At 48.4% G+C, this 23835-nt stretch overlaps 2 protein-coding genes across 8 annotated transcripts in view; both read right to left on the bottom strand.

Moving 5' to 3' along the window:
• The window catches only part of LOC122378818 (RNA pseudouridylate synthase domain-containing protein 2-like), a 146513-nt gene extending 130214 nt beyond the window's left edge, over positions 1–16299 (bottom strand). For 2 of the 4 annotated variants that reach the window (XM_043360336.1, XM_043360337.1), the window contains exons 1-2: positions 16168–16271; positions 15423–15903 (exon numbers count right to left, since the gene is read on the bottom strand). In XM_043360336.1, coding sequence (XP_043216271.1) covers positions 15423–15899 — 477 coding nt within the window. In that variant the 5' untranslated portion in view covers positions 15900–15903; positions 16168–16271. Of the gene's footprint in view, positions 1–15422; positions 15904–16167 lie in introns of all 4 variants that reach the window. The other 2 variants (XM_043360334.1, XM_043360335.1) reach the window with 2 other exon arrangements.
• Positions 16300–17120: 821 nt separating this feature from the next.
• On the bottom strand, positions 17121–23831 carry LOC122378817 (vacuolar protein-sorting-associated protein 36-like). Of its 4 annotated transcripts, none has more exons than XM_043360332.1 (2): positions 23614–23831; positions 17121–18885 (listed from the first exon to the last, which is right to left on the bottom strand). In XM_043360332.1, the coding sequence occupies exon 2, from the start codon at positions 18850–18852 to the stop codon at positions 17701–17703; it is 1152 nt and encodes a 383-aa protein (XP_043216267.1). In that variant the 5' UTR covers positions 18853–18885; positions 23614–23831; the 3' UTR covers positions 17121–17700. The 4 variants fall into 4 exon arrangements, with proteins under 4 accessions (XP_043216267.1, XP_043216266.1, XP_043216268.1 ...); XM_043360331.1 differs by lacking the exon at positions 23614–23831 and adding an exon at positions 23399–23488; XM_043360333.1 differs by lacking the exon at positions 23614–23831 and adding an exon at positions 23447–23476.
• Between the last annotated feature and the right edge of the window lie 4 nt (positions 23832–23835).

Below are 23835 nucleotides of genomic sequence, written 5' to 3'. Positions count from 1 at the left end.
TCATGGAAAGAAAGCTCAGCGATTCAACTTCGGGCAGTTTACACGCGACGTGAAGCATCAGGGCACAACGAAAAACGAAGTCAAGAGGTTTTAGAAAAAAGACGAATAGCCCGGCAGTCTCCCGACCTAAAATCAACTGAAAAGCTTTTGTCGGTTGAGAAGGAAAGCCACAACCAGCGGAGCTGACTACAAGCCTGAGCCGGCTCGGGCGACGTCTGAAAAAGCGTGGAGAGAACGAGCAATGGACAGTTTGTGCAACTTGGCGACAAGCATGTTGTCACGCATTCAGAAAGGTGCCCGGCTTCGCGGTGATATGTCAGTTCTTAAATAAAATAATTTCAACAAAGTAGTGTGAAAAACAAGACAATGTGTGGTCGAGAAATTTGGGCTTCCCGCACATATATTTCAGTTTGACATAACATTTCAATATTTTGTAGATTTTGTAGATAAACATTTAGATCAGATTGTGTGCTGTTACTACTGTCAGAGGAGGTAATGTGCCTCTGTTCTCCGTAATGCGATTGCTTTTAGATCTGCAAGATATCGCTTGTAAAAATGGTGTATAAAATCTAAGAAATCGTGCTTTTCACCGTGAAAGTTAGGGTGGGTGAATTTTGGTGGGTGGGTTTAAGGGTAGAATTTAGAAAAGTTGGGAAGATCGGTGGGCATATGAGGCTTAGGAACAACTGAGCATCGACACCCACATATAAATCATACGGTTGGCCAGCAGTCACGGGGGAGCCATGACTCTACCAGCGCCTCTCTGATAGACCCCGGAGGATATTGAGCTGAGCTTGCCATCCCCCGGTGGGAGGTTCACCGCAGACTGCTCCAGAGATGGCTAACCGACTCAATTTACCACCCTGCTCCTGGGAATATTCAGCAACGATGTCTGATTTATCGACACTGTTAAATCCTCGGAGAAACATCTATTTAGCAACACTTTCTAATATGACACAAAATACTAATACCACACAAAATAGCTGCCGATGCAAAACGTTACAAACAGCCTGAGCAACTAATGTATCATTCATGATAGCCTAAGTAGGTACCTTTTGGCGACATGCTGCCGAGGAGTGCTAAAAAAGATCAGCACAGGAACAGGAAAGGTCCCCATGCAGTTGCACTATACGCGGTCCGTCCCAGTCTGGAGAGGCAGCTCTGGCGGTCCGTCCCGGTCTGGGGAGGCCGCTCTGGCGGTGCAGTGATGGCGGGCCGCCACCAATGAGCCTTTGATGGCATTGCCCATGCATAGGTAATGAGCGCAGTGTGCAGGCAGAGGACCCGGCCGGCCGGCCAAGAGGTCAGACGCTGACCCGCCACCGAAAGGGATAGGTACTAGACGCGATGGGAGACTGCAAACAATAACGATAATGAACTGATATAGTTGCTACTGCGTTTATGCATGTACAATATTTATGCATGCATGCAATTGCATGGACGCATTCTAGACCTGCTTACGATCACTTATTTCTTTAGTTATGTAACATGCAGCAATTAACGCGCAAGGGACCTCATGCTAAAAGCAGGCATGTAGTATCTACGTGCCTGCAATGTAGAATAATATGCATTATAAGGCGTTGCAGTCTTTAAACGGCATGCCGCTTCCCTATTAAATGAAAAGAGAATGTACCTAACTAGTCTTTCACGTACTTGGTGAAATAATGTCTCGCAAAATGCCATGCAATATCGGATTCCATGCAAGCCCGAAAAAGCTGTTCAAATGAAGTATTGTTGAATTTACAAAGGCTTTTCATCACTTCTTTATGCCTTCTTTGAGTTCGCTTTAGCTAAGCAATTCCCTAAAAAATCACGTCGCGCATAGACACCGGATATCCTTGAGGATTCAAAAACATCGGATCGTTTCTAAGGGACCGTTTTGACTTTGAATGAAGGAATAAACAGCTGCAAACTGTCAGTTTCACATAAGCATTCATTTTTCTCACGGTAAGACCGGTATTGTGAAGGGAACGTTTTCCAATGTCACGTTCCCCAGAACCCAACTGGTTCCGATATGGAGTCCAGACCAGGGTAGCGGGTCTAGTCACTGCGGCCCGGCGCGGCGCGGGGCCGGCCGGAGATGGCCGTGCTGGGCGTCCCAGTCACTGCGGCCCGGGCCGGCCGGCGCTGGCCGCCCAGCCGGTGGCCCCGGGCGGGTATTTTGGCCCCGGCTGCCGGGATATCGGAGCCGCCTGTCAGCGCCGCTGCCTCCAATGACGTCACGCCGATATAAAGACAACAGGCTGCTGTCGGAGGAGGGGTGCCGACAGGCTGCCGACCTGAACAAACAGCTGACCGCGCCCGTCCGCCCGTTCGACCGCAAGAGTGCTAACGCCAGGAATAAGTGGGAGGAACTCCTAACTACAGACGCGCAAAGAAGATCGCAACAAAACATTTTGCTTATTGCTTAACCGTACACGGAAGCATCCAGGTACGTCGCAACAACTAAGTAACAATATTTATTATTTAAAATGATGTCCCATGTCAAAAACGATACCATTGTTTTTTTGTGGTAAAGCTCGCTTTTCATGATGGCAAAAGGCTGCAGTGCACCCTTTGACCCCGAGTTTCAGCACCCGTGTCCGGTACCTGGCCACCCACCGCCGTGACCTATGACGTCACTACAGACTGGGCCGTTGTCCAGACCCCTCCCCCCATCCCCTCTACTGCCGGGGTCAGAGAGTCGAGCAGGAAGGTCTCACGGATTGGACGTAGGTAGGTACTTACCTATTATCTAGACCACTGGTCCTGCGCTCTGTGCATCCGACCCCGAGACCAGTGGTAGACGCGCGGGTGTAATAAATTGAGCTGTCACCGTCACTGACGACCCATTCGTTATCATTATATTTAGAAATGGAATGTCACAACACTGTCACTGATGTTCTCTCAATAAGGAAAGATTGTTCCCCGAAGCGAGAAGACTGATGCGAAGGCTCAACCACTTTGACGTTAGCCCATATCCGAACTCCGAAGACAGCAATAACGCAGACTGCCGGGGGAGGGGGATACAAGCCTCTAGCGATGTACGCCTTTCACAATAAGAAACAACGAACTTGCAGGGTAAATATAAACCTCAGAGTTCTACCCTCTGTGCGAATTTTGTTTTCCATATCAATATTTGGAGCATTGTTTGGTTAAAAAAAAAAACTTTTTCGTTTTTTCACAGAAGAACGGAATTTACAGTGAAATAGCAGAACCGAATAAATCCTCTGTTTGTAAGCAAACTACGTCAAAAAAAGCCTTATTCCTCCTTGAGAGCAACATGCATAGGTACAGAGGTGAATTCAAGCATCGGGCAAGACGCAAACAGTAACGGGAAAACGGAACTAAGCACAATGCAATGGTCGCATAACAACGGTAATTACAATCTAGCGCAGCTCATCTCGGTAATCATTTCGGCATTACGAAAATGGCATCTGGCCGACATCCCTTAGTGGCTAAACTGGGAAACAGCAGACTGTGTGAGGCGGCATAATTGTCCAGCAGACTGGCCAAAATCATGTAGGTTAAATACTTTAGCTTGAATTCCACGCATGCAAAGCACAAGAGTCAAGATCATCTGTGTCTCCCTCGTTTGGAAATGTCGGCTATTTCTGTTTCCACTTCCACGCATGTGAAAGCGCTCACGACTTTAGGCGTGTTATCTATAACGAGGCGTCACTCACGCTTACATAATTGAAGTGAGCAGCGCAGCCGGCTGACACCGTATCATATGAGGTATCATTCCTGACAGTTCTGAAAGGCACAACTGACATCACGGCTTTATTACTGCTGGAGTTCCATGCACCGGAAGTTGGGTCAGCACACCATTGCAGTATATATCTTGGAGTGGCGGTGAGTTCGAAAGGGCATGGGACGGACCGAAACGGTTGGCAGTTGGCATTTAAGCTCACCTAATGTTAAGATGGATTTGCGCTTTGGAAACAATACTGAGTATCATAAAAGGCATATACCTTTGATGAAAAGCTAAGTCGACAATATTCGATCATGTTTCCGGTTTTATGTTCGTCGATAAATTTTAACAGCAGGGCTCAAAGAGGCAGCACATCCACATGTAAGCAAGTTTTAGCACCCGAGTCCTGATGGCAGTTGACATTATAACGATTTAGACTATTTCGTAGCTTATTTAGTAGCGGTAGGTAGGTGTGTTGTTGTGTTAATTAAATCTATGTGAAAGTTATCGGTTCAACTGACTCGTTAGTTGAAACAGCATTGATCAAATGGCAACCGCAACTCAGATATTTTCAGATTTGGCAAGCGGAAGCCAACTAAGCGTTTTCCGGTAGGTAAATACCAGTAAAACGCCTTTTGGGCGAAGAACGAGCGAGCGAGATAGTGAGCCCTGCACGTGCGAAAGGGCGAGAGGGTGCTTCCAACGGGCTTGCGCAAAGCACCCTTCTAACTGGTCGCTAGCGGTGTGCCAAATTTGAACGCAATCGGCCCAGCCGTTCCTGAGATCTGGAAGCGGCATTATGCACGTGCGCACGTGCAAACGGGGTCCAAAATGACTTTTGCACGGCACCCTACTAACTGGTCCCCAACCGTGTACCAAATTTGAGCGCAATCGGCCCAGCCGTTCTCGAGATCTGGAAACGCCCCTTGCACGTGCGCACGTGCAGTAGCACCCTAACTGCAACACATGGGAATGCATTGCCTGGTGGGTGCCTACCTGTATGCCAAGTTTCAGCGAAATCGCCCCAGTAATTACCGAGTTACTGAAATGGGAACAAATTTGGCACCTCTTATTGTTGTATTTTGCACGTGCACTGGGGATGACCCACATGCATCGAGAGTATCCTATTTTGGGTAGAAGGGATGCTGCTACCCTATAAAAATTACCGCAAGTCAATCGCCCAAGCGGCTGCTGAGATATGAGCGTCTCAAAATCACTACTTTTGCAAAACAGCTTGAACACCCTTGACTTTTCACGTGGCACGTGCCACGACGGTCACTGAGATGTGTCAAAAGTAGTCAATTACGGGGTAGAAGGAATGGGGCTACCCAGCAAAAAAGACCGCAGGCCAATCGGTCCAGCGGTTGCTGAGATATACGCCTCTCAAAAGCGTTACAGGCCGGGCCGGGCCGGGCCGCTCATACTGAGATTTTTCCGTTATATTGAAAAGACTCACTTCGCTCGCTGCGCTCGCTCGCTCGTAATAACGCCCAGCTCATCGATTATCGGGGCGGAACAGCGGCTCACCGGAATCGGTGGACCCGCTTCTTTGCGCCAGTATCGCCCCATGCATATAAATTACACATTGGAACAGTCAGGTACGCTGCGTCATGAGAAATAAATGGGGACCAACAGTCAATGCAAAGAAACGGATACAAGATTCCATGGCTAATGTTTTCTTTACATCTATTTCTGTTTACATAATATAAATTTCGGCACATTAGCCTTTCACACAGAGGACCATAAACACGCCACATGGCTCGGTGATTGGCGTCACAGACCGTGACAGGTCCATTTGTCCGCCCAACGTCCGACCGCGGCCAGAAGAAACATTCCAGCGTCCCCGCGGCCATATTACACAAGGCACCACCCGGCGGCCATTGAGAGCCCCGCGCTATTTTTCATGCTACGCCGATGCATTCCAGCAACAACACCAGATGAAATAAATAGCGCCCGTTGGTGCTGCTAAGCATATGCACCATTTTCATCCAGAGGGACGCACCTAAATCGTGCTAATGCTATCGCATTACGGCAATGCTCTTTTAAAATGGCAAACGACTATCGCTTCCGGAAGCAGTGGGAAAAACTACACGGAATAATGAAGTATGAAAACAAAGTAAAGGGCACAGCACGTTTTGATGATGCTTTACGTCTACAATTTGGGCCCATTGGACAACAAAGGTGTCATGAAAGTTGGAATACGTGAGAAATTAACAAATCTGAGAGCCTTTTGAATAACAACTATGAAAAACACTCGCTGTATTCAACCCCATCCCAGAAAACAGCGCTTGTGTGTCAGCACCACACACGACTTCAATAACAATGCCTTTCTTTCAATTCGTACATGAAAAAGAGAGGAAGAAAGCCAGCAGGGTCTCAATATTTTATGGCTGGACAACTGGGTGGTTTATTTAGCTGTCAAGGAGCGGATGTGGACTAAGAGCAACTGCCAAACTTTGGAAAGAAAGACACATGAGCTGTATGCCTACAACTCTAGTCGGCATCCTACTGGAGAGTTAAGAAGATTTCACCAGGAAAAACGCCAGCAGGTGCCAGGTAGGTACAATTAAAATATCAAATAATAATAAAAAATCAACCTCAGATCCCGAGAAGACGAGCACCAATTGTGAGTGAATCTCGGCACATCACTCCTCCACATTATCCCACGTATGCATCCGCTAGCTTAGGCGAAGCTGTCAGCCGACAACAAATGATGACTCAGAAACTGATTAAAAGCACACAGCCTGTCGCCGTTCAAATCGTCACCAGTCAGCCCAAATTCACGCCGCCCACCCACCACGGCTCCGTGTCGTCTGAGCGGGAGCCGACTCGAGTTGACAGAGCTGCAGGTTGGTGTGTTCACACCGACTCGAGTTGACAGAGCTGCAGAGTGGTGTGTTCACACCGACTCGAGTTGACAGAGCTGCAGAGTGGTGTGTTCACACCGACTCGAGTTGACAGAGCTGCACAGTGTCCTGGTTTTCGTGAATTTGGGTGGAAACCCACACCCGAACAGATTCTCTTTGCGACGTCCCGGAAAGCCAAACGACGTCCCTGACAGATAAAAGTCGACAGGTATATCGAACACTAAAAGCAAACTAACAAAAAGAAATATCACCTCTGTGGCCTAAAAACACAGCTATGCAAAATGATAATAAATATGTTACAGGCAATGTGTGGAATCAGGCATTCTATAGAATGCCTAGGCATTCTATAGAATGCCTGACCGACCAGGCATTCTATAGAATCCCTAGGTATTCTTTAGAATGCCTGACCCACCAGGGATTCTATAGAATCCCTAGGCATTCTAAAGAATGCCTGATTTTCAGGCATTCTATAGAATGCCTAGGAAATACACGAATCTTTCCAACATATAAGTGTATGTTGTATAAGATTATGAGCACAGACCGACATGTAACATTATTATTTTCTGCCAGGCTACCTTGCGTTCAGCTATTTATGTTCATTCAGTCAAATGTTCGTTCAGTCAAATTTTCCGGTCAGGTATGCAATCTGACCTTATTAGGTCAAATTGCACTGTAAAAAATATTGACGAGCTATGTGTCAAAACAAGGGTCTCGAAACAGTCACCAGGTTGTCAATGCTTCCGGTACCTACCACTTGACTAGTTACCGCTTAGTTAGCTTACAGGCTGAGAACTATCCAGATCGTTATGATCCGGTATTGTAATGATACCCTAGGTGTACCTTTGTTTTGAAGTGCTGAATTAACTATCAAGGTTGTTTGACGTTTGTTTTCGCCTCAATCCGAAACGAGGAAGACCCTCATCAAATTATTAGGTGAAAGCCAGCCTCAGGATGATCAAAATACTAGGGGTAGTTTTGTCATAGTAATCTGTGAAGGTTGAGGAACAAGCCGTAGCAATGCACTCGTCACTAAACCAGCCTGAGATTATTCGCCAGGTAGCGGCTGCGTTTCCCTACTTGCTGAATCATGTTAGCAACTTTCCATTTCCAGACACTTTTTACGGCAAATAAATTGTTGGGTTATTTGGAAGGTGAATGACAATTTTATTTCTATAAGTCAATACATTTGTATTTCCGATTGCCCTAAAACTTTTTTTTTAATCGTTTGCGGTAGGTTTTTATTGTTCGCAATAAAGTTGCGCACCTGTGAATCCTTCACTTAATGCGTTCCCGGCTTCCCGGCGCCAGCTGTTGCGCTGTGCCGTGCCGCGTTCGGTCGGGGGTGCGCGAGTCTGTGCAGTGCGAGTGTTTATGACTGGGCAAACCTGTATCGTTTCCATTTGTGCAGTGTCTAGTTATGAAGAATTGCTTGCCGATATATGACCTGCAGTGATCGACGTTCTGATTCAATAACTTGCCATTAGCCATTATTCTCAACCAAATCGCGCAGAGACGTTTGCAAAGTTGTCGAGGGGGGGGGCGAAACAAGAGCGATTTTAAATGAATTGCTCTCCATGCAATGCAATAGGACTTAGGTTTAATTTTTCGAAAGTTGTGGAGCCGCCCCCGGTGTCCGGCCTGGCCAACTCTCTCAAGAACCGACAGCTAACGGAACACTGAAGTTTCACTACGACGATTTCCGCCAAAGTTATGAAGAAAGGGCAAGTGCAAGAAGTACAAAACTTCTCTTGGTAATCAAAACTTAGGTTTGGCAAATTCCAAACCCTAAGTCACTACAACTGTGGATATAAATAAGCTGGTTATTGACGGCCAAGCTCTGGCCAATCTGAGGTTCAGACCTATCATCAAGTTCATGAGGCAGCTGCGGTTGGGCGGCTCACGGGCTCCACTGCATAGGCTCAGACAGGTACTCTACAAAATGTCGTCTGTGTTCTTAGGTTCAGATCTATCGATAGGTATGTGCATGCTTCTGATTCGATTGATAACTGTAAACGGGCGCTGGAAGTGAAAGATTCGCTTGATATACGAAAGGTGCATTGCAAGAAAGCATACCTATTATTTCAGAAATACACTTTCATTTTATCTTGAGCGTTTTTGGAATGGGCCGGATGAATTCGTCATCAAACTGGTAAGGGATTTCGTTTGAAGACCACCGATATTTAATAATATGATGGTCTTCAAACGAATTCGCTGGCAAATTCGATGACTGGATTGGGCGGCGTAGGATCTGCTGGTCATCTGACTATGGGTTGAGCAATACGTTAGTTTTGACCTAGTTTGAGCTTCATTCGTTAAGTAGGAACAAGACGATGCTTCTTTTGAGCATCGTCACTAAACAAGCCGCCCTCGTTTTGACATTGTTTTTCGTTATTATTGTTACTAGGTGCTTTGTTATCATACACAGCATTAACGAGGACCTGCTTCCAAAACAAGGCAGAAACGCTCCAGCTATTTTTGGGACGTGGTAAAAACTAACCGACACCTGGTAACTGTCATCTGACGAACACAAAACAAGCCAGGGGCTCGCAGCGTGTGTCAAAAGTAGGATGCAAAACTAGTCTGTACCCCCGACATTTAGCGTTGAGAATCATTTGACGAGGGGCTAGTCAATATTTTTTACAGTGTGTATCAGGATTTCATTCTGAGAGTACAGAGTATTTATCTTAACGCTAGAAAGACGATGGTGGTAATGTCAATATCGGAAACGCCTTTGGTAAAAAAATTACACAGAAAAGTTGACAAATCGTCCATTTTTGGAGGTGTTTGCCTTCTAAGGAATTGATTTAAGGTCAAACTGGAGAAAACGGCTACGAGCCAAAAATGGACAAAAATTGGGCTGACCTAAAAAATGGCTTAGCTATTTGTTTTAGAAATGGCACCCTTTCGAACATTGCCAAAGAAGAACTGAAGTAAAATTTCATAATTTTGAGTCTTTGACGACCTTTCGAATACCGCATGGCCCAGAAGTCAAGCTGGAAGGAGAGATCGTACAACACCTAATCCGGCTCTTGTTACGGCCGGGCCACCGCCCAGACGTGGAATAATGAACCATTTATTCAGGTTATTCCCTGACATTACGGTGTAGGTTGAGCTGTCCATGTATGTATATTGAGAGTCGTTACACGAAGTGCTTATGACGACATAAAATGTGACCTTTGGTGTATTTTCACCTTCATTTCTAACATCAGAACAAAGCCATCGTCATTCGCAATCACTTTCGATTCAAGCCTACGGTCCACCCTCCCAGCCAACACTCTTCTAATGCAGCTTCGTATCTGTAGCAGCATAATCCTCCGAGGGTAACCGTTTAAGCGACTGGTTGGCCTGTGACTCTCCCGCGTGCCTTGCGCCGTGGCTCTCCCGTGCCAACGGAATTGGATCAGCTGCTGCTTGCGGCGCACCATTTGTTGGTCGGCATAGCCCAATACCTCCCTCGCTTCCTCTCAGCTCATTGCCCTGAAATGGTGTGAGGTGACGACCGGCCTAGGCCAACAATGAAAATTAGGTAAACAAATAGCATTACTGCCACTGACCCCTAATTTTCGAAGTGTGTTTCGGACAATCAAAATACTTAGGCATTCTATAGAATGCCTGGGAGCTTAAGCCAGGCATTCTATAGAATGCCTAAGCAGTCAGGGATTCTATAGAATACCTAGGGATTCTATAGAATGCCTGGTCGGTCAGGCATTCTATAGAATGCCTAGGCATTCTATAGAATGCCTGATTCCACACATTGCCTGTAACAAATATATTCCAAGGCCTCACAAACCCACTCTTATACTCAACTCCCGTTTCCTACACCGCTGGCAAGGCCATAGACCGCTGGCCAACTGCCCAACAGTAAACAACGCGGTTTTATTTTCGTTTTCTGTGCGTCAGATATGTATAGTTTTTTTCCTTTATCATGTGAAGGTAATAGCTGCCATATGAAGGAGAAAAGACGTTGGAATAGAGGGATCTGAGGACGTCGTTTTCCACTTTTCAGTTTTAGTAACTGTGCAGTGTATAGATAAAAATGAATAATGCGAATATATTACTTCGACATTTATCTATAAGCACACAACATACCTTTTGTATCAAATCACTGTAACATATTTAATTATTTTTTCCCCTCAGAAGGTCACAGTAACGGGGTAGCGCTGCCCCTTGAACCTACCCTTCAAAAGTAGTTAATTTTGCATATGTTGATAGTGGTTGGGGAAAAAGTTTGTGTTTATTTATTTGAATTAAAATAAAGTTACCGAATTTCAACAGTTTTAATTAAAGTATGTCGTCCTTGGCTTAAAAATACACGTAATGTTGGGGACGTCGATTGACCTTGTCATTCCCATTAAATCGACGTCGGTACAAAACTGAAAAGTGCACAATGATTTCACATTTTTTCCAGCCAAGAAAAATTCAGCGTCTACCTTGGAGTTTTCTTAATTGAATTTCATAACAGAAAGCTATGGAAATTAATATTCCTAACTGTTTTCCACCTCTTTGTTTGGACGTCTGCTTTTTTACGTCACTCCTCTTTCTCGATATAATATCCCTCTTATGACGTCAATATTTAGTGATAGCCGCTGGCTCTTGGGCTGATTTTTGTTGAAGCATATTTGTTATTGACTTGTGTACGATCATGGACAAGAACTAGACATCTTCAAAGTGTTGTTTTGGTGTTTGTGGTGAATGATTGAAATTTATATTGTACTAGGGGTAAACTGGCATTACTTTGTGTTTATATATGATCCTTTGAGGTGCCTTCAGATGCTATTAGTCAAAATTGCTAGTGAAAATCGCTTATTTTAAGAGATTTAAGGGATCTTCAGTGGCTGAGGCTCCGCACCGATATCGACGTCCTTTTGAAATACTGACGTCCTTGCGGCTTCAATCACACTCTCCTAAAAATCAATTTCAGGACACTGGAGCTGCAGGATGGTGTGTTCACACGGACTCGAGTTGACAGGGCTGCAGGGTGGTGTGTTCACACCGACTCGAGTTGACAGAGCTGCAGAGTGGTGTGTTCACACCGACTCGAGTTGACAGGGCTGCAGGGTGGTGTGTTCACACCGACTCGAGTTGACAGGGCTGCAGGGTAGTGTGTTCACACCGACTCGAGTTGACAGAGCTGCAGGGTGGTGTGTTCACACCGACTCGAGTTGACAGGGCTACAGGGTGGTGTGTTCACACCGACTCGAGTTGACAGGGCTACAGGGTGGTGTGTTCACACCCTGCGCACGTCCTCCGTCAGAGGCGGCCGGTCGGGCCACCTCCGACAGCTCAGACGGCCCGCGGCCTAATGTGGCCGTCCATCCGACAGGTCGCTCCGCCCGGGACGCCGGCGATCTGCACACGGAGCCGACAGTCGCGACCGACAGCGGTCCCGCGGGGCGTACAGCTCGGCGACAGTGCAGCCCTGCGCGGACACTGGACATCAGGACACGGGCTGGCGCGGGCGCAGCGGCATCCGGCGGCTGTCCCCGACAGCAGCGAGCCAGAGCGGCTGGAAAACATCTCCTTCGAGTGCTTCTATGCATGTAAACGGCACCATCTTCCGCCTTCAGGCACCGTCGTCTGCCGCTCCAAACCACCCAGCCGCGTATTCTGAGGCGCCTCTCCGCCCTGAAAGGTAGCGTGTTTGGTGCCGGCACAACACCAACACAACACCTTTTCAGCGCGGTGAGCTCCTCACGCGGTTCGGCGTGTGTGCCTACTCGCCGAGATGAGTTTGGCCTAAAAGCGGGCCCGGGGCGGTACACGCCAGCCTTTGTGTCTGCCGACGTGTCGTCCATTTAGTCGCTGAATCGGCCAGTTTGACAGCGGAGGAGACGGGCGCCTGCGGAACGTCGCCGGCGCGGCGGACGGCCGCGGCGGGCGGACGGACGGAGCGGCGACACGCACCGGCCGGGCCGCCGCCGTCTGCGCCCCCGGGGACACGCCGCCGCTCACAGCAGCAGGGCCGCTGCTCACCGGCCGCTCACCAGACGAGCCGGCCGCCGCCGACAGAACCGGCGTGCCGCCATCCTCAGCGGCACTAATTTAACGCCACCGCCGGCTTCTGACTAAAGGGAACAACAAAAAGACCGGGTGAACTGGCTTTGGAAGTCCGGAGACATCAAGATAATTTGACGGGTCGTGGCTTGTAATTACATACTGGCCCTTCTCCTCAGGCAGCCTCGTGATGAAGACTCCTGTCAGAGTTATATTTCCAACAGAGAAAAGTCTTTCGTAATTCACTAATTCACGCGGATGTTTTTTTTTATAAGGCGCCTTAATGTCACCGGTGACACGTGATCTGCTACTGTCACCATTCATGTTGTGTTGGAGTCATACAGAGAGGTGATTTTCTTCCCTTATCCCTCATACTTCCTTGCCTAACCATACTCAAGTAGCCTTGAGTCTAGAATGAAAATGTGCAAACGATATCTACCGCTCTCCCAGTGTTTTCGCACCTCAGGGGTCTCACAGCCATCCAACACCGCAGCTACCACTGTCAGGGACAACAGACCACCCCACGAGGCTAGAGAGCTTTGGTCACCAGGGAAACCAGCTCTCGGCAGCCTCACCGCTGCCACCGTCGCTCGCTGGGTCACTTTAAACAGGTACCTATAATAATATCAACACAACAAATTAAGAAACTACCACAGTGCTGAAACGGCTGAAACTACACAGAACGATTGAAGTAAGAACGAGCGAGCGAGCTAAAGCATGGCAAGGTTCCGAACGAAGCGAAGAAAGGAAAAATAAAGCTAGATGGGTGATCACCCGGTTATTAGGTAGTTGTGCATTGTGCTGTGAGTGCGATACATTTTGCAGATTCTAGAAGGCATACTAAGATCCATTTTTAGGTTTGTCCGAACGGAAGCTGAGGATGGCAAACAATGTCACTTTAGTGACTGATTGCACTATACACGACAGCGGCAGCGCTCTTACAAAGGAAGCCAGCCTCGAGCGCACAAACCGGAGAAAACGCTGATTGAATTTCTGAGAAGGTGGCGCCGGCCGCGCGGGCACTGCCGAACGGCGGCGGACAATCGTGCCGCCGAGTTATCCGAGCGCGCGTCGCCGAGTTGGGCGGCCGCGCTGTCAGAGGCGGCCGGACCGAGACGACGGCACGACTCCCGGCGGAGGTGTGGACGGCGCCGCGCCGCCACCTATCGGCGGGGAGCGACCCTAACTGCCGGACCGCCGCGGCGCGTCGTCCCGAGAACTTCGGACCGGACACTGACAGCCCCCGGGAGACAGCCCGCAGCGCGGGTTAGAGGGGAGACGGGAACTGAGACAGAGCCAGGTCAGGGACAGGTCCCTACCAGCCAGCGCCTCAGCGACAGTACGTATAGAACCATAGATAGATACCCGGAGTCCGAAAGCCCCACTGAACTACCAAAGTCAAAGCCTGAAGACCGACTAAAGACGGAGCACGCGTCTGCGAGAACAGTTGGCGGGGTAACAGTCACCGGTGGAGGCAGCGAGTCGGTCCTGAGCTGGGCGGCCTGTGTCCATCTCGGCTGGCCCCAATGACCCCTGGCGGACGTCCCATCGCCCCGGCGGGAGGCGACAGACGGAATGACGTCACGCAGCGGACGGATGACGTCTCGCGCCGGCGTCTGACAGACAGGTCCTGGGACGCGGCTGTCGCGCGGACACGGTTACATGTGGGTCAATTGACTCGCGTTCCCCACAGTCACACAAGACAAACGAGCGGCCTCTGTACCGCCAGACGGCAGAGGTTTAAGGATGAGACGAAACACGAGAATAAAGGCCTGGCTACACTATGCGTTTTCTTCGTGCGTTTTTTGCGTGTTTGCGTGTTTTGCGTGATATCCTTCTAGAAAAAAGAACAATATTACGTTTTTGTGATGTTTTTCACCTTAAATTTTAGTTACATAAGAGTTATATTAGCTTTTGTATATAACCAAAGTAAAAATTATATTGTTTATAACTTTTTTCCTAGAACGATATTACGCAAAACACGCAAACCTGCAAAAACGCACGCAGAAAACGCATAGTGTAGCCAGGCCTTAATGTGGGAAGAAGAGAACAGCAGATTTGGGCGAGACGCCGCGCTGATGAATGGAATGTGCGTGGAAAGAGAGACGAAGATCCGTGTTAGTTAAAAAGTGTCACCGGTTACCTGTCAAGATTGGCACGCGCCAGAGATGTCATCTAGCTAGGAATGTTAACGCGACACAAATAGACAACGGACAACGTTAGCTGGCAGATATGAATCAGGGTATATTGAATTAGGGATATGAATTAAAAGAAATATAGTTCCAAACATAGAACAAGAACATGGGTCTAAATTTGGATTCGGTGTCACTCAAAACAGCTACGGTAAATACGGGCTACATCACGTCATGAGCACCTAAAAACTGGCAACTAGATGGTGAAGGAAAATGCAGGTATTCACAATTCCTTGTATTGAAAACGCTTACCCCTTTAGGCCCTAAGAACCCTCTCCCTCAATGAATCTCGCAGAAAAAAAATACAAATAAAAAACTTCGCCTTATGGCGAAGCCTTTCAATGCGGATGCATTCGCTCTAGATTACAATACCAATTGGGAAGATTTGGTAGGCAAGCTACGTCCTCAATAGAGTATGTAACGCAAGCTGAGTAGAGAATCGGAGAGTGCTAAATGACGGCGGGACTGGCTATTTCGCTTCAAACAACCACACAAATAGTTGATCTCTATGTGATGTCCCGCAACAAAATGCATCTAAAATCTTCGCGACAGCGAAGCGGTCGATGCTCAAAGAAGACCTGAACCTCCCAAGCGTCAACGGCAAAATATACGTCTTTTTACCGGGGACACTTTTACTGGCACCACAATCGAGCTTGTATTTCTTAGAATGGGTTTGATCGCCAGTCCGGGGCTCACCTGGTCCGTGGACTTTGGAGTCGTTGAGACTGTCTCCTCAGCGGGTGGTTCACTGGCAGAACCCGCGCCGGCCGGTCCCGCAGGCGTCTCGGAGTCGGCCGGTTCTTCAGGCGTCTCGCAGTTGCCGACCTCCTGCTGCATCCCGTGTTTGACCAGAGCACTACTGGTCCCACCATCCCGCGTACCGGCACTTGAGGCAGGGCCAGCGGGCGGCAATGTAACACCACCTGTCTCCGCACCTCTCTGCTCGCACACAGCTGCCCCAGACTGCTGCACTTCACTCTGACTCCCACCGGCACTCTCCCCACCCTCCACAGCCGTGAGGACAGCAGGACCCGCCACCTGGGTAGCCTCAGACGCCATTAGCCGAAACCCTGGACACCGATGGCTGACTCCAAGGGTGAGGAGTGGAGGCACCAGGGCACGATGCACGCAGGAGACTGTCAGCTCGGTCAGCAGGCCAAGGTGTCTGAACATCCAGCTGTAAAAATGCAAAAAGATGAAAATGGACCCAAATCCCTCATTGTCCATTTTCTAGATATAAATCGTCCACAGAAAACATGGTCAAGATGCACAAAAATAATTGAATATTTATTTTACATGAATTTCTGGCTGAAAGCCTGAATACTATCTTTATATTGATATCTCAGTGCCCAGTGGGAATTGGGGTGCTTTGCAAAGTCATCTAATTCTTTACTTTGCATCTTCATTGCCTACCACTTCAATGAATTTTACAGTTTCTTACCTTACGCGGAAAATTAGGAGTCGTGCGTCTAAAAACGAAAGTCACCGAAATTCGAGCAATTTTGATTTCAATAATCCTATTACTATTGCTTTCGTATTATCACGTGATACCACCGCTTCCAAAGATTTGTCTGCGTCACGATCGTAATACGTGCGCCGGCGGATTTTTATGGTCTAAGAGACTTGCTGCTAGTAAATAGAAAAGTGTTGTTATTATGAATATCATAGAACAAATCAGGAAAAACACACATTTCTTTTCAATATTAGATTCCTGATTTACCCTTCGTACTTAGTTATTTTGATATAAGGCAAATATGCATTCGAATAAATACTTCTGTTGGCTTTTTTTGTTACTAAAACTCCAGCATGTAGCTGGACAGGCATGCTGATTTCCCAGAAGAGATAACATCCCCAGATTTATCTATTCTTCGCAATGCTTCCGGGTGCATGGCAAGATTAGGAATGCAACGTTTAGTGTCATCATACAGCCCTTCACGCTCATCGAACTCATCTGACCGGTACGGCGGCCCTCGACCACTGCCACCATCTGCTGGCCGCACCCGTCGGAGGCAGAGTGACCAGCACCAAATCGGCTCAAATCGGGCGCTCATCAACGTAACCGGCTGGCACAGGAGTCGGCACTTTCATGTCAGATGTCAAGATGGTCGAGCTGTCAAGATGTCAGATGGTCACTAGCTGGGGAGAACATAAACACCTATCTCAATGCTGTCGGTGGTTGTCGCGGTCATATCCAGCTTTCGGGAGTGTCAGTCTCACTCAGCTCGTGATCTAGTTTTTAAACTCAGTGCGCCAGCTACCGTTTTCGCTAGTTAGACGCCAGTGCAACAGCCCCACCATCAGCTGCCATCAGCACCAAGCAATGCTATGAGATGCAGCGCCGGCGGCCGTTCTATATACGTGCTATCCATTCAATAGGGGTTCCAACGTTCCAACGAATCCTTTCCTGATATATTTGTTACATTTTCCAGCGATTAAGCCAACGAAACACGACGCTCTCATGGTATAGTTGGTCAATCAACTTTGATAAGAACTCGTACTCAATCGCATTGACACGCGAGCAAGAGAGGTCTGAAAAAAAACTGAAATTCACACCTTGACTTTCAGATGCAGGAACATCACTAGAAAGCAAAGCAATTATAAGCCCTACATAGTACATCTCACGTGGAATCCTATCTCACATCAACCGGGAAAGAGGCACGCCAGTGAACACCGCAATGACATGAGCAATAACATCATTTACATACGCCTTTACCAGTCGAGTCTGACGCAGAAGAGTGAAGAAGGGCAGGTTTAAATTAGTCGTACATGACCATCGAGTTCACACACTTGCAAAACTAATTGAGTATGGACGACATTCAAAATAATATGCTCGGGAATCCTCGAACAGTAATTCATACAAAATCAACAATAAAACTTATCGTACGACGCTATCGCACACCATTGAAATAGTCCCAGAGCACAAAAGGCATCTGTTCCATCAACATTTCCTCTGAACACCTATCATCACCACGCACTAATCCGCCTGGGCCTCCTCCAGGAAGCGATTAGGGTAGAAGACCAGTCCCTGGATGGACTCGTCGCGACACGCGCCGCCCTTGGTCTCCAGGTAGAGGAGGCGCTGTTTGGCCAGCAGCACGGAGACGCCGGCCAGCGCGGCCAGCTGCTGGGCGGTCAGCGTGCCGCGCTGGGCCAGCAGGCGGCGCGTGCTCTCGGCCACCGCGTCCTGGTCCAGCTCTGCCAGCTGCAGCAGCCGCACGCCCGACGGCAGCTCGTGCAGCCGCAGCGGCAGCGCCAGCCGCGTCATCTGACGGCCCGCCGACAGCAGGTCCTCCGGCGAGATGAGCTCCAGGCCGCGCGCCCGGTTCACGCGGCAGTAGGCGTCCGTCAGGGTGAGCATGCCGCCGGCCTGGCGCGCTGGCGCCTCCAGCATGGTGGCCAGCTGGCGCGCTAGCTCGGCGTGGTAGCGGTCGCCGGAGCCGTGCGTGCCCCGCGTCACCGGGTCGTCCACGCCCAGACTGAGCAGCTGGGACTGGAAGCGCACCGTCTCGTCCTCGCTGATGCCGCCCTGTTTCTCGGTGATTTTGGCCGAGATCTGGCGGCTGAGCGCCACCATCTCGCGGGCGGCCTCCATCAGGTTGGTGAGGTCGCGGAACGCCTCCGAGATGCTCCGGTTCTGCTGCTGCTGCTCGGCCACCAGCTTCTTCTCGATGCCGACGATGCCGGCGCGGTAGCCGCGCTTGTCACCGGACGTGCCGGCCGACAAGCTACCCGTCTTCACCCACTCCTCCCGAGACATGGTCTCCTTCAGGCGCGAGAACATCTCGTGCATGCCACCCGAGCGGAACGACAGCTTGATGTGGCTGTGGCTGCTGCGGTTGACGGGACCCGCCGGTCGGCCGGGCGCCGGGGCAGATAGGTGCGCCACTATCTTGTCACTATGGAAGAATGTGTGGTCCTCTTTCTCAGCAAGGACAATGTATTTGAGCGGCAGCGCCAAACATGATCCATTTGCGTTACGCCAAAGAAGCCGATGTGTTGTCAAAGTCAAATGACCACCCTCAAAGTCTGTCTTATTGTCACCATCATAGAGTTGAATGTTCTTTTGTTGATACACTTCTGTTTCAGCAAAGAGAAGGGTTCCATCACTCCATTCAAAACGATCCATTTTCTTCTACAGCAACTTCAATGTTGTGAGTATCTGCAATATTGAAAATCACAAGAAAATATCAAAGCTTGCTTCTAAGCACAAATATACAACTATGTCAAACTCAAAACAAACAAGGCTGGTAACAGATTGAGCTCTTTTGTTCACCTTCTTCAGGATGTCTTTTTACAAGAAACCAAACCTTAAATATAAGTTCGAATGAATAAGCATTAACCTTAGTCCAACAGTGGCTTATATTAAATTTAGTAATGGAAGAATAGCATTAAAATGAAGAGTTAAGCAATCAAATATGCTTTTGGGCAGAACCCCCAACCACCATCCCCCCTGCGCCTGGATCAGACCGTCGGGATGAGGTCCCTGATGGTAACGGGGGCCTCACACCTCGTGGTCGCCCCAGCGTGGAAGCGGGAGGTGAGAAGAGCGCCAACGCCCACCAACTAGACGGGCCCCCCAACCTTGACAAGCCCAGGGAGGCAGAGCAGGCTGCCGCCCTTCACTGCAGTGAGAGATCATCTCGCCAGGGTCAACCCCAAACTACTGAAGAACCAGCACCCAACCAGGGGCCAGATAACCCAGAACCCCAGAGGATCTGACTAGACCAGCGAGGCTGCCACGCTATTACCAAAGGCTTATCTGTATTGTATACAAACGCTGATCAGTTTGTCAGCAAGCGAGATGATATGTGCCAGTTGATTTGTGGAGAGGAACCAGAGCTTATCCTCATCACGGAGGTGATACCGAAGGCTCAGCGGCTACCCATATCACCAGCTCTACTTGAAATCCCAGGATACACACTATACAGTAACTTTGAGCCGGAAACCCCAAACCTAGGGACCAGTGGCATCAGGGGAGTATCCATCTATGCATCAAACCAACTCAAAGCCTCGGAAATATCCATCTCAAGTGCAGGTCAAGCTGTGGAGCATGTCTGGATTAAATTGGCACTCACTGGGAGCGACAGCTTAATCATAGGGTGTGTATACCGCAGCCCCTCCTGTGCCCTGGAAGAAAGTGTGCAACACACTGACAATATCTTCAAGGAAATTGTTTCAATGCCTGCTTCCCATATACTGATCACAGGGGACTTCAATCTTCCCCAGATTGACTGGACAATGGAAACTTCATCTGCTCCAGCTCCTCATGCTTCTCACATGTTCATAGAAACAGTTCAAGACTGCCTCCTGTATCAACATGTGTACCACCCAACTCGATACCGATTGGGTGAATCTCCGAATGTCCTAGACCTCATATTCACAAATGAGGAGGGTATGGTGAAAAACCTCCAATACCAGCCAGGTTTGGATAGAAGTGACCACCTGATTCTGAGATTCAACCTGGCCTGTTACTCAGACATGTCACTGCCACGTCAACACAAGGTCACTGACTATACCCGCCTGGCGGGGATGCTCGGGGCACATGATTGGAGCCGCCTTATTGAAATGGATCTTGATGAAGCCTACACTGCATTTAAAACCACCATATCCAAAGCTACGGAGAAGTGCTCCAAAACCAAAAAGGCGCGACACAAAAACATCTACTTGAACCGTCAAGCAATGCAATTAAGGAAGAAGAAAAAATCCCTGTGGGATGTATACTCCATCACTCTGGACCCTGTGGATCATGCCAGATTCACCCGATGCCAAAACGAACTGAGAAGCTTGGCCCGGAAACTCAGAAAAAGCTTTGAGTCCAGCCTGGCTCAGGACCTGAAACAGAATCCCAAAGCGTTTTGGCGGTACGCAAGTTCCAGACTCCGAACAAGGTGCCGAGTTGAGGACCTTCTGGACGACCGTGGAGTGCTCGTCTCTACCAACGAAGAAAAGGCTGAGACACTGAGTGCCTTCTACGGGACCATCTTTACCGAGGAAGGAGACGAACCAATGCCGACAATGCGCTACCGCTGGGAAGGACCCACTCTTGAAGATATCGACGTCTCTCCGCAGTTAGTGGAGAAGAAACTTGCAGCCCTCCGACCAGGTAGCTCCCCAGGGCCGGACGCCATCCACCCCCGCGTGCTCCGGGACTCATCACACGCTCTGTGTACCCCGCTCAGCATGATCTTTCGAAAATCTCTAGACGCAGGAGAGCTCCCTCCGGACTGGAAATCGGGTGAGGTAGTCCCAATCTTCAAAAAGGGAGATCGCCGAAAGCCAGAGAACTACCGTCCTGTAAGTCTCACTGCAATTCCTGTCAAAATACTGGAGTCAATCATCCGAGACAGTCTTTTGCAACACTTCTGCGGGAACGGTATTCTGCACAGTTCCCAACATGGATTCCTCCCACGAAAGGTCGTGTACCACCCAACTCATGGAGGTGATGGAGCACCTGAGCGCCTGTATGGAGGATGGCGACCCGGTTGACGTAGCCTACCTTGACTTTGCCAAGGCGTTCGATTCTGTGCCTCATCATCGACTAATCCACAAGCTCCAAGCGTACGGCATCAAAGGCAAACTTTTGGACTGGATCAGGGCCTTTTTGCTCGATCGCCGACAAAGGGTCGTGATCCAAGGCACAAGATCGAGATGGACGAGTGTCCTCAGCGGGATACCACAGGGCTCAGTCCTTGGGCCAGTTCTCTTCACGATCTTCGTAAACGACATGCCCCTGGAAGTCTCCAGCCACATAAAGCTCTTCGCCGATGACACGAAGATTTACCGCCGGATGATGGTCAATCAGGATGACGTTGGCCTGCAAGCCGACATTGACGCGCTTGGTGAGTGGTCCCGAAAGTGGATGCTTCCTCTCAATGTCGCGAAATGCAAGGTAATGCACATTGGGCACCAAAATCCAAACCTGACCTACACCCTGCACGGTACCCCGATTGAAGAAACCGACGAGGAAAAGGACCTTGGCATCGTCATCGACAGTGACCTGAACTTTAAGAAACAGGCATCAGTGGCTGTATCAAAAGCTCGTCAAATCCTGGCTGTATTGAGACGCTCTTTTGCAAACATCAACGAGACAACACTACCTCTGCTCTTCAATGCTATGGTCAGGCCGCTGCTGGAATACGGGAACACGATATGGGGACCTTTTAGCATAGGCAACCAGAAGAGACTGGAACGAGTTCAGCGTCGTGCGACAAAAATGGTCCACTCCGTGAGCCACCTGACATATCCTGAACGACTACGTAGCCTCGGAATGCCGTCACTGTACTATCGCCGACGCCGAGGTGATATGATCACCGTGTACCAGCTGCTGCACGGAGGCATGGCGCTGACACCGGAGGAGTTTCTGATACGGAACGAGTCTGACCGGACAAGAGGACACCGCTGGAAACTGGACAAGCCACGGGCTAGGAAGCTTGTGCGCAGAAACGCCTTCAGCACCAGAATAGTCAACGATTGGAACTCACTCCCAGACTCCGTAGTGTCAGCGACATCGGTGAACCAATTCAAGGCGCGGCTGGACAATCACTGGAAGAACAAGATGTACGACATCCCCTTCCCCTAAGAGTCCAGAATGTACATCCTCACGAGCTCGATGAGAGCGGGATCCTCAGGCCAAGTGGCCTTCTTTAACCCGAACACCTTGAAGGTAAGGTAAGGTTGAACTGCACCATACGGTCACAGCTGATTAACGCCTGCAGGCTGGTCTGGATCTGTCAGCCATGTTTTTCTGCCAAAATAAAGGTTTTTCTCCTTATTCTCACTAGCTGGCTAATGATGCAGATAGTTTGTTCGCAGTTTCGCCTTTACATCGGCATCCTGTATGGTTCAGTACTGGGCACAAATGGGTCATGGATCAGTGAAAGGATTGTGCAGTCCGCCTTTTTAGTAGGTATGCCATCACTGTTCCTCACGACCCTCTCTTATTTTCCTGTTTCTCATTTACCGCATTTGGTATAGACTTTCTTTATTCCGTTCTATGTCTTGAAAATCTTTGGTGAACAAAAAATTTGCAATAACCCTTTCCCTGTCCTCTTCATACAGTTGTTGGAGCTCAGGCATCGATATTCTTATCAGCGTTACCGCTGGCATCTCGCTGGTTTCCCCAGATTCTCACGAAAATTTCCCTATTTTGAAAATCATTTCCCTAGATACCGTTATTTTCCTGGAATTTGACGTACTTTTCTCATTTTAACCATAGGTGTTATAGTCGCTGCGTCCTAAACAGCAGTTAACTACATTCTGTTACGTTAACGTAAAAGATTCTAATGAAATTGCTGGCATATAGCAAAATACTGTATGTGGTATAATATAAGTGCGCGGTATATCGCAAATTGTGGTGTGTTGCGGGACGCGGGAAACTATACCGTATAGGTAGTGCTGGCGATAAGAGACGAGTCGATGCATTATTTCGCATGCCGTCAGTTTGACCGTAAAGAAGTGAAATGCGCTAGAAATTGTAAAAATCGCGCCAAAACAAAAACTTTGATGTAAAAAATTAGCCGCACCCTATATGGTACAATACAAAGCATGGAAGCAGTTTGTTTTGAAATAATAGCAAGAGTCATATATGCATGCATACATAGGTATGTAATTCCCCCTATATGTATTTAAAACGAGAGCATCAAACCTGAACTTTGTGAAAAATGTTCTCATACCTATTTATTTCATATGACATGACATGCGGAAGAATAATTTATGACAACAATGATTTCGATTGTTGAAAAAACAACAATTTTTTCGGGTTTGTGGTATTTCCCTAGATTTTGTGCGAAATCCATAAATCCCTAGATCTTCGCTGATTTCCATAGAAAAGGGAAATTTCCCTAGCAGCGGTAACCCTGATTCTTATAGCCGAAAGTTTTCCACATACCAGCAAAAAGTGCTCAAGGTTATCTTCCCCTGTCTTGCAAAGCTGACTTTAGACAGCTCAAACAAACAATTTCTTCGGTCTTCCTTTCATAATATTACTATATATAATTGGTCATTATCACTTCTCACAAAGAAGTAAAATGAATAAAATATAATTAAAAATAAGCAATTATGACATGAGCCTTCAGCAAAATTATATCCGCAACAAACGGAACTTGTGCGG

The sequence above is a fragment of the Amphibalanus amphitrite genome, unplaced genomic scaffold (genome assembly GCF_019059575.1).
Source record: "Amphibalanus amphitrite isolate SeventyFive unplaced genomic scaffold, NRLGWU_Aamphi_draft 000065F_arrow, whole genome shotgun sequence".
NCBI lineage: Eukaryota > Metazoa > Arthropoda > Thecostraca > Balanomorpha > Balanidae > Amphibalanus > Amphibalanus amphitrite.
This window is presented reverse-complemented; position numbering and strand designations above follow the sequence as displayed.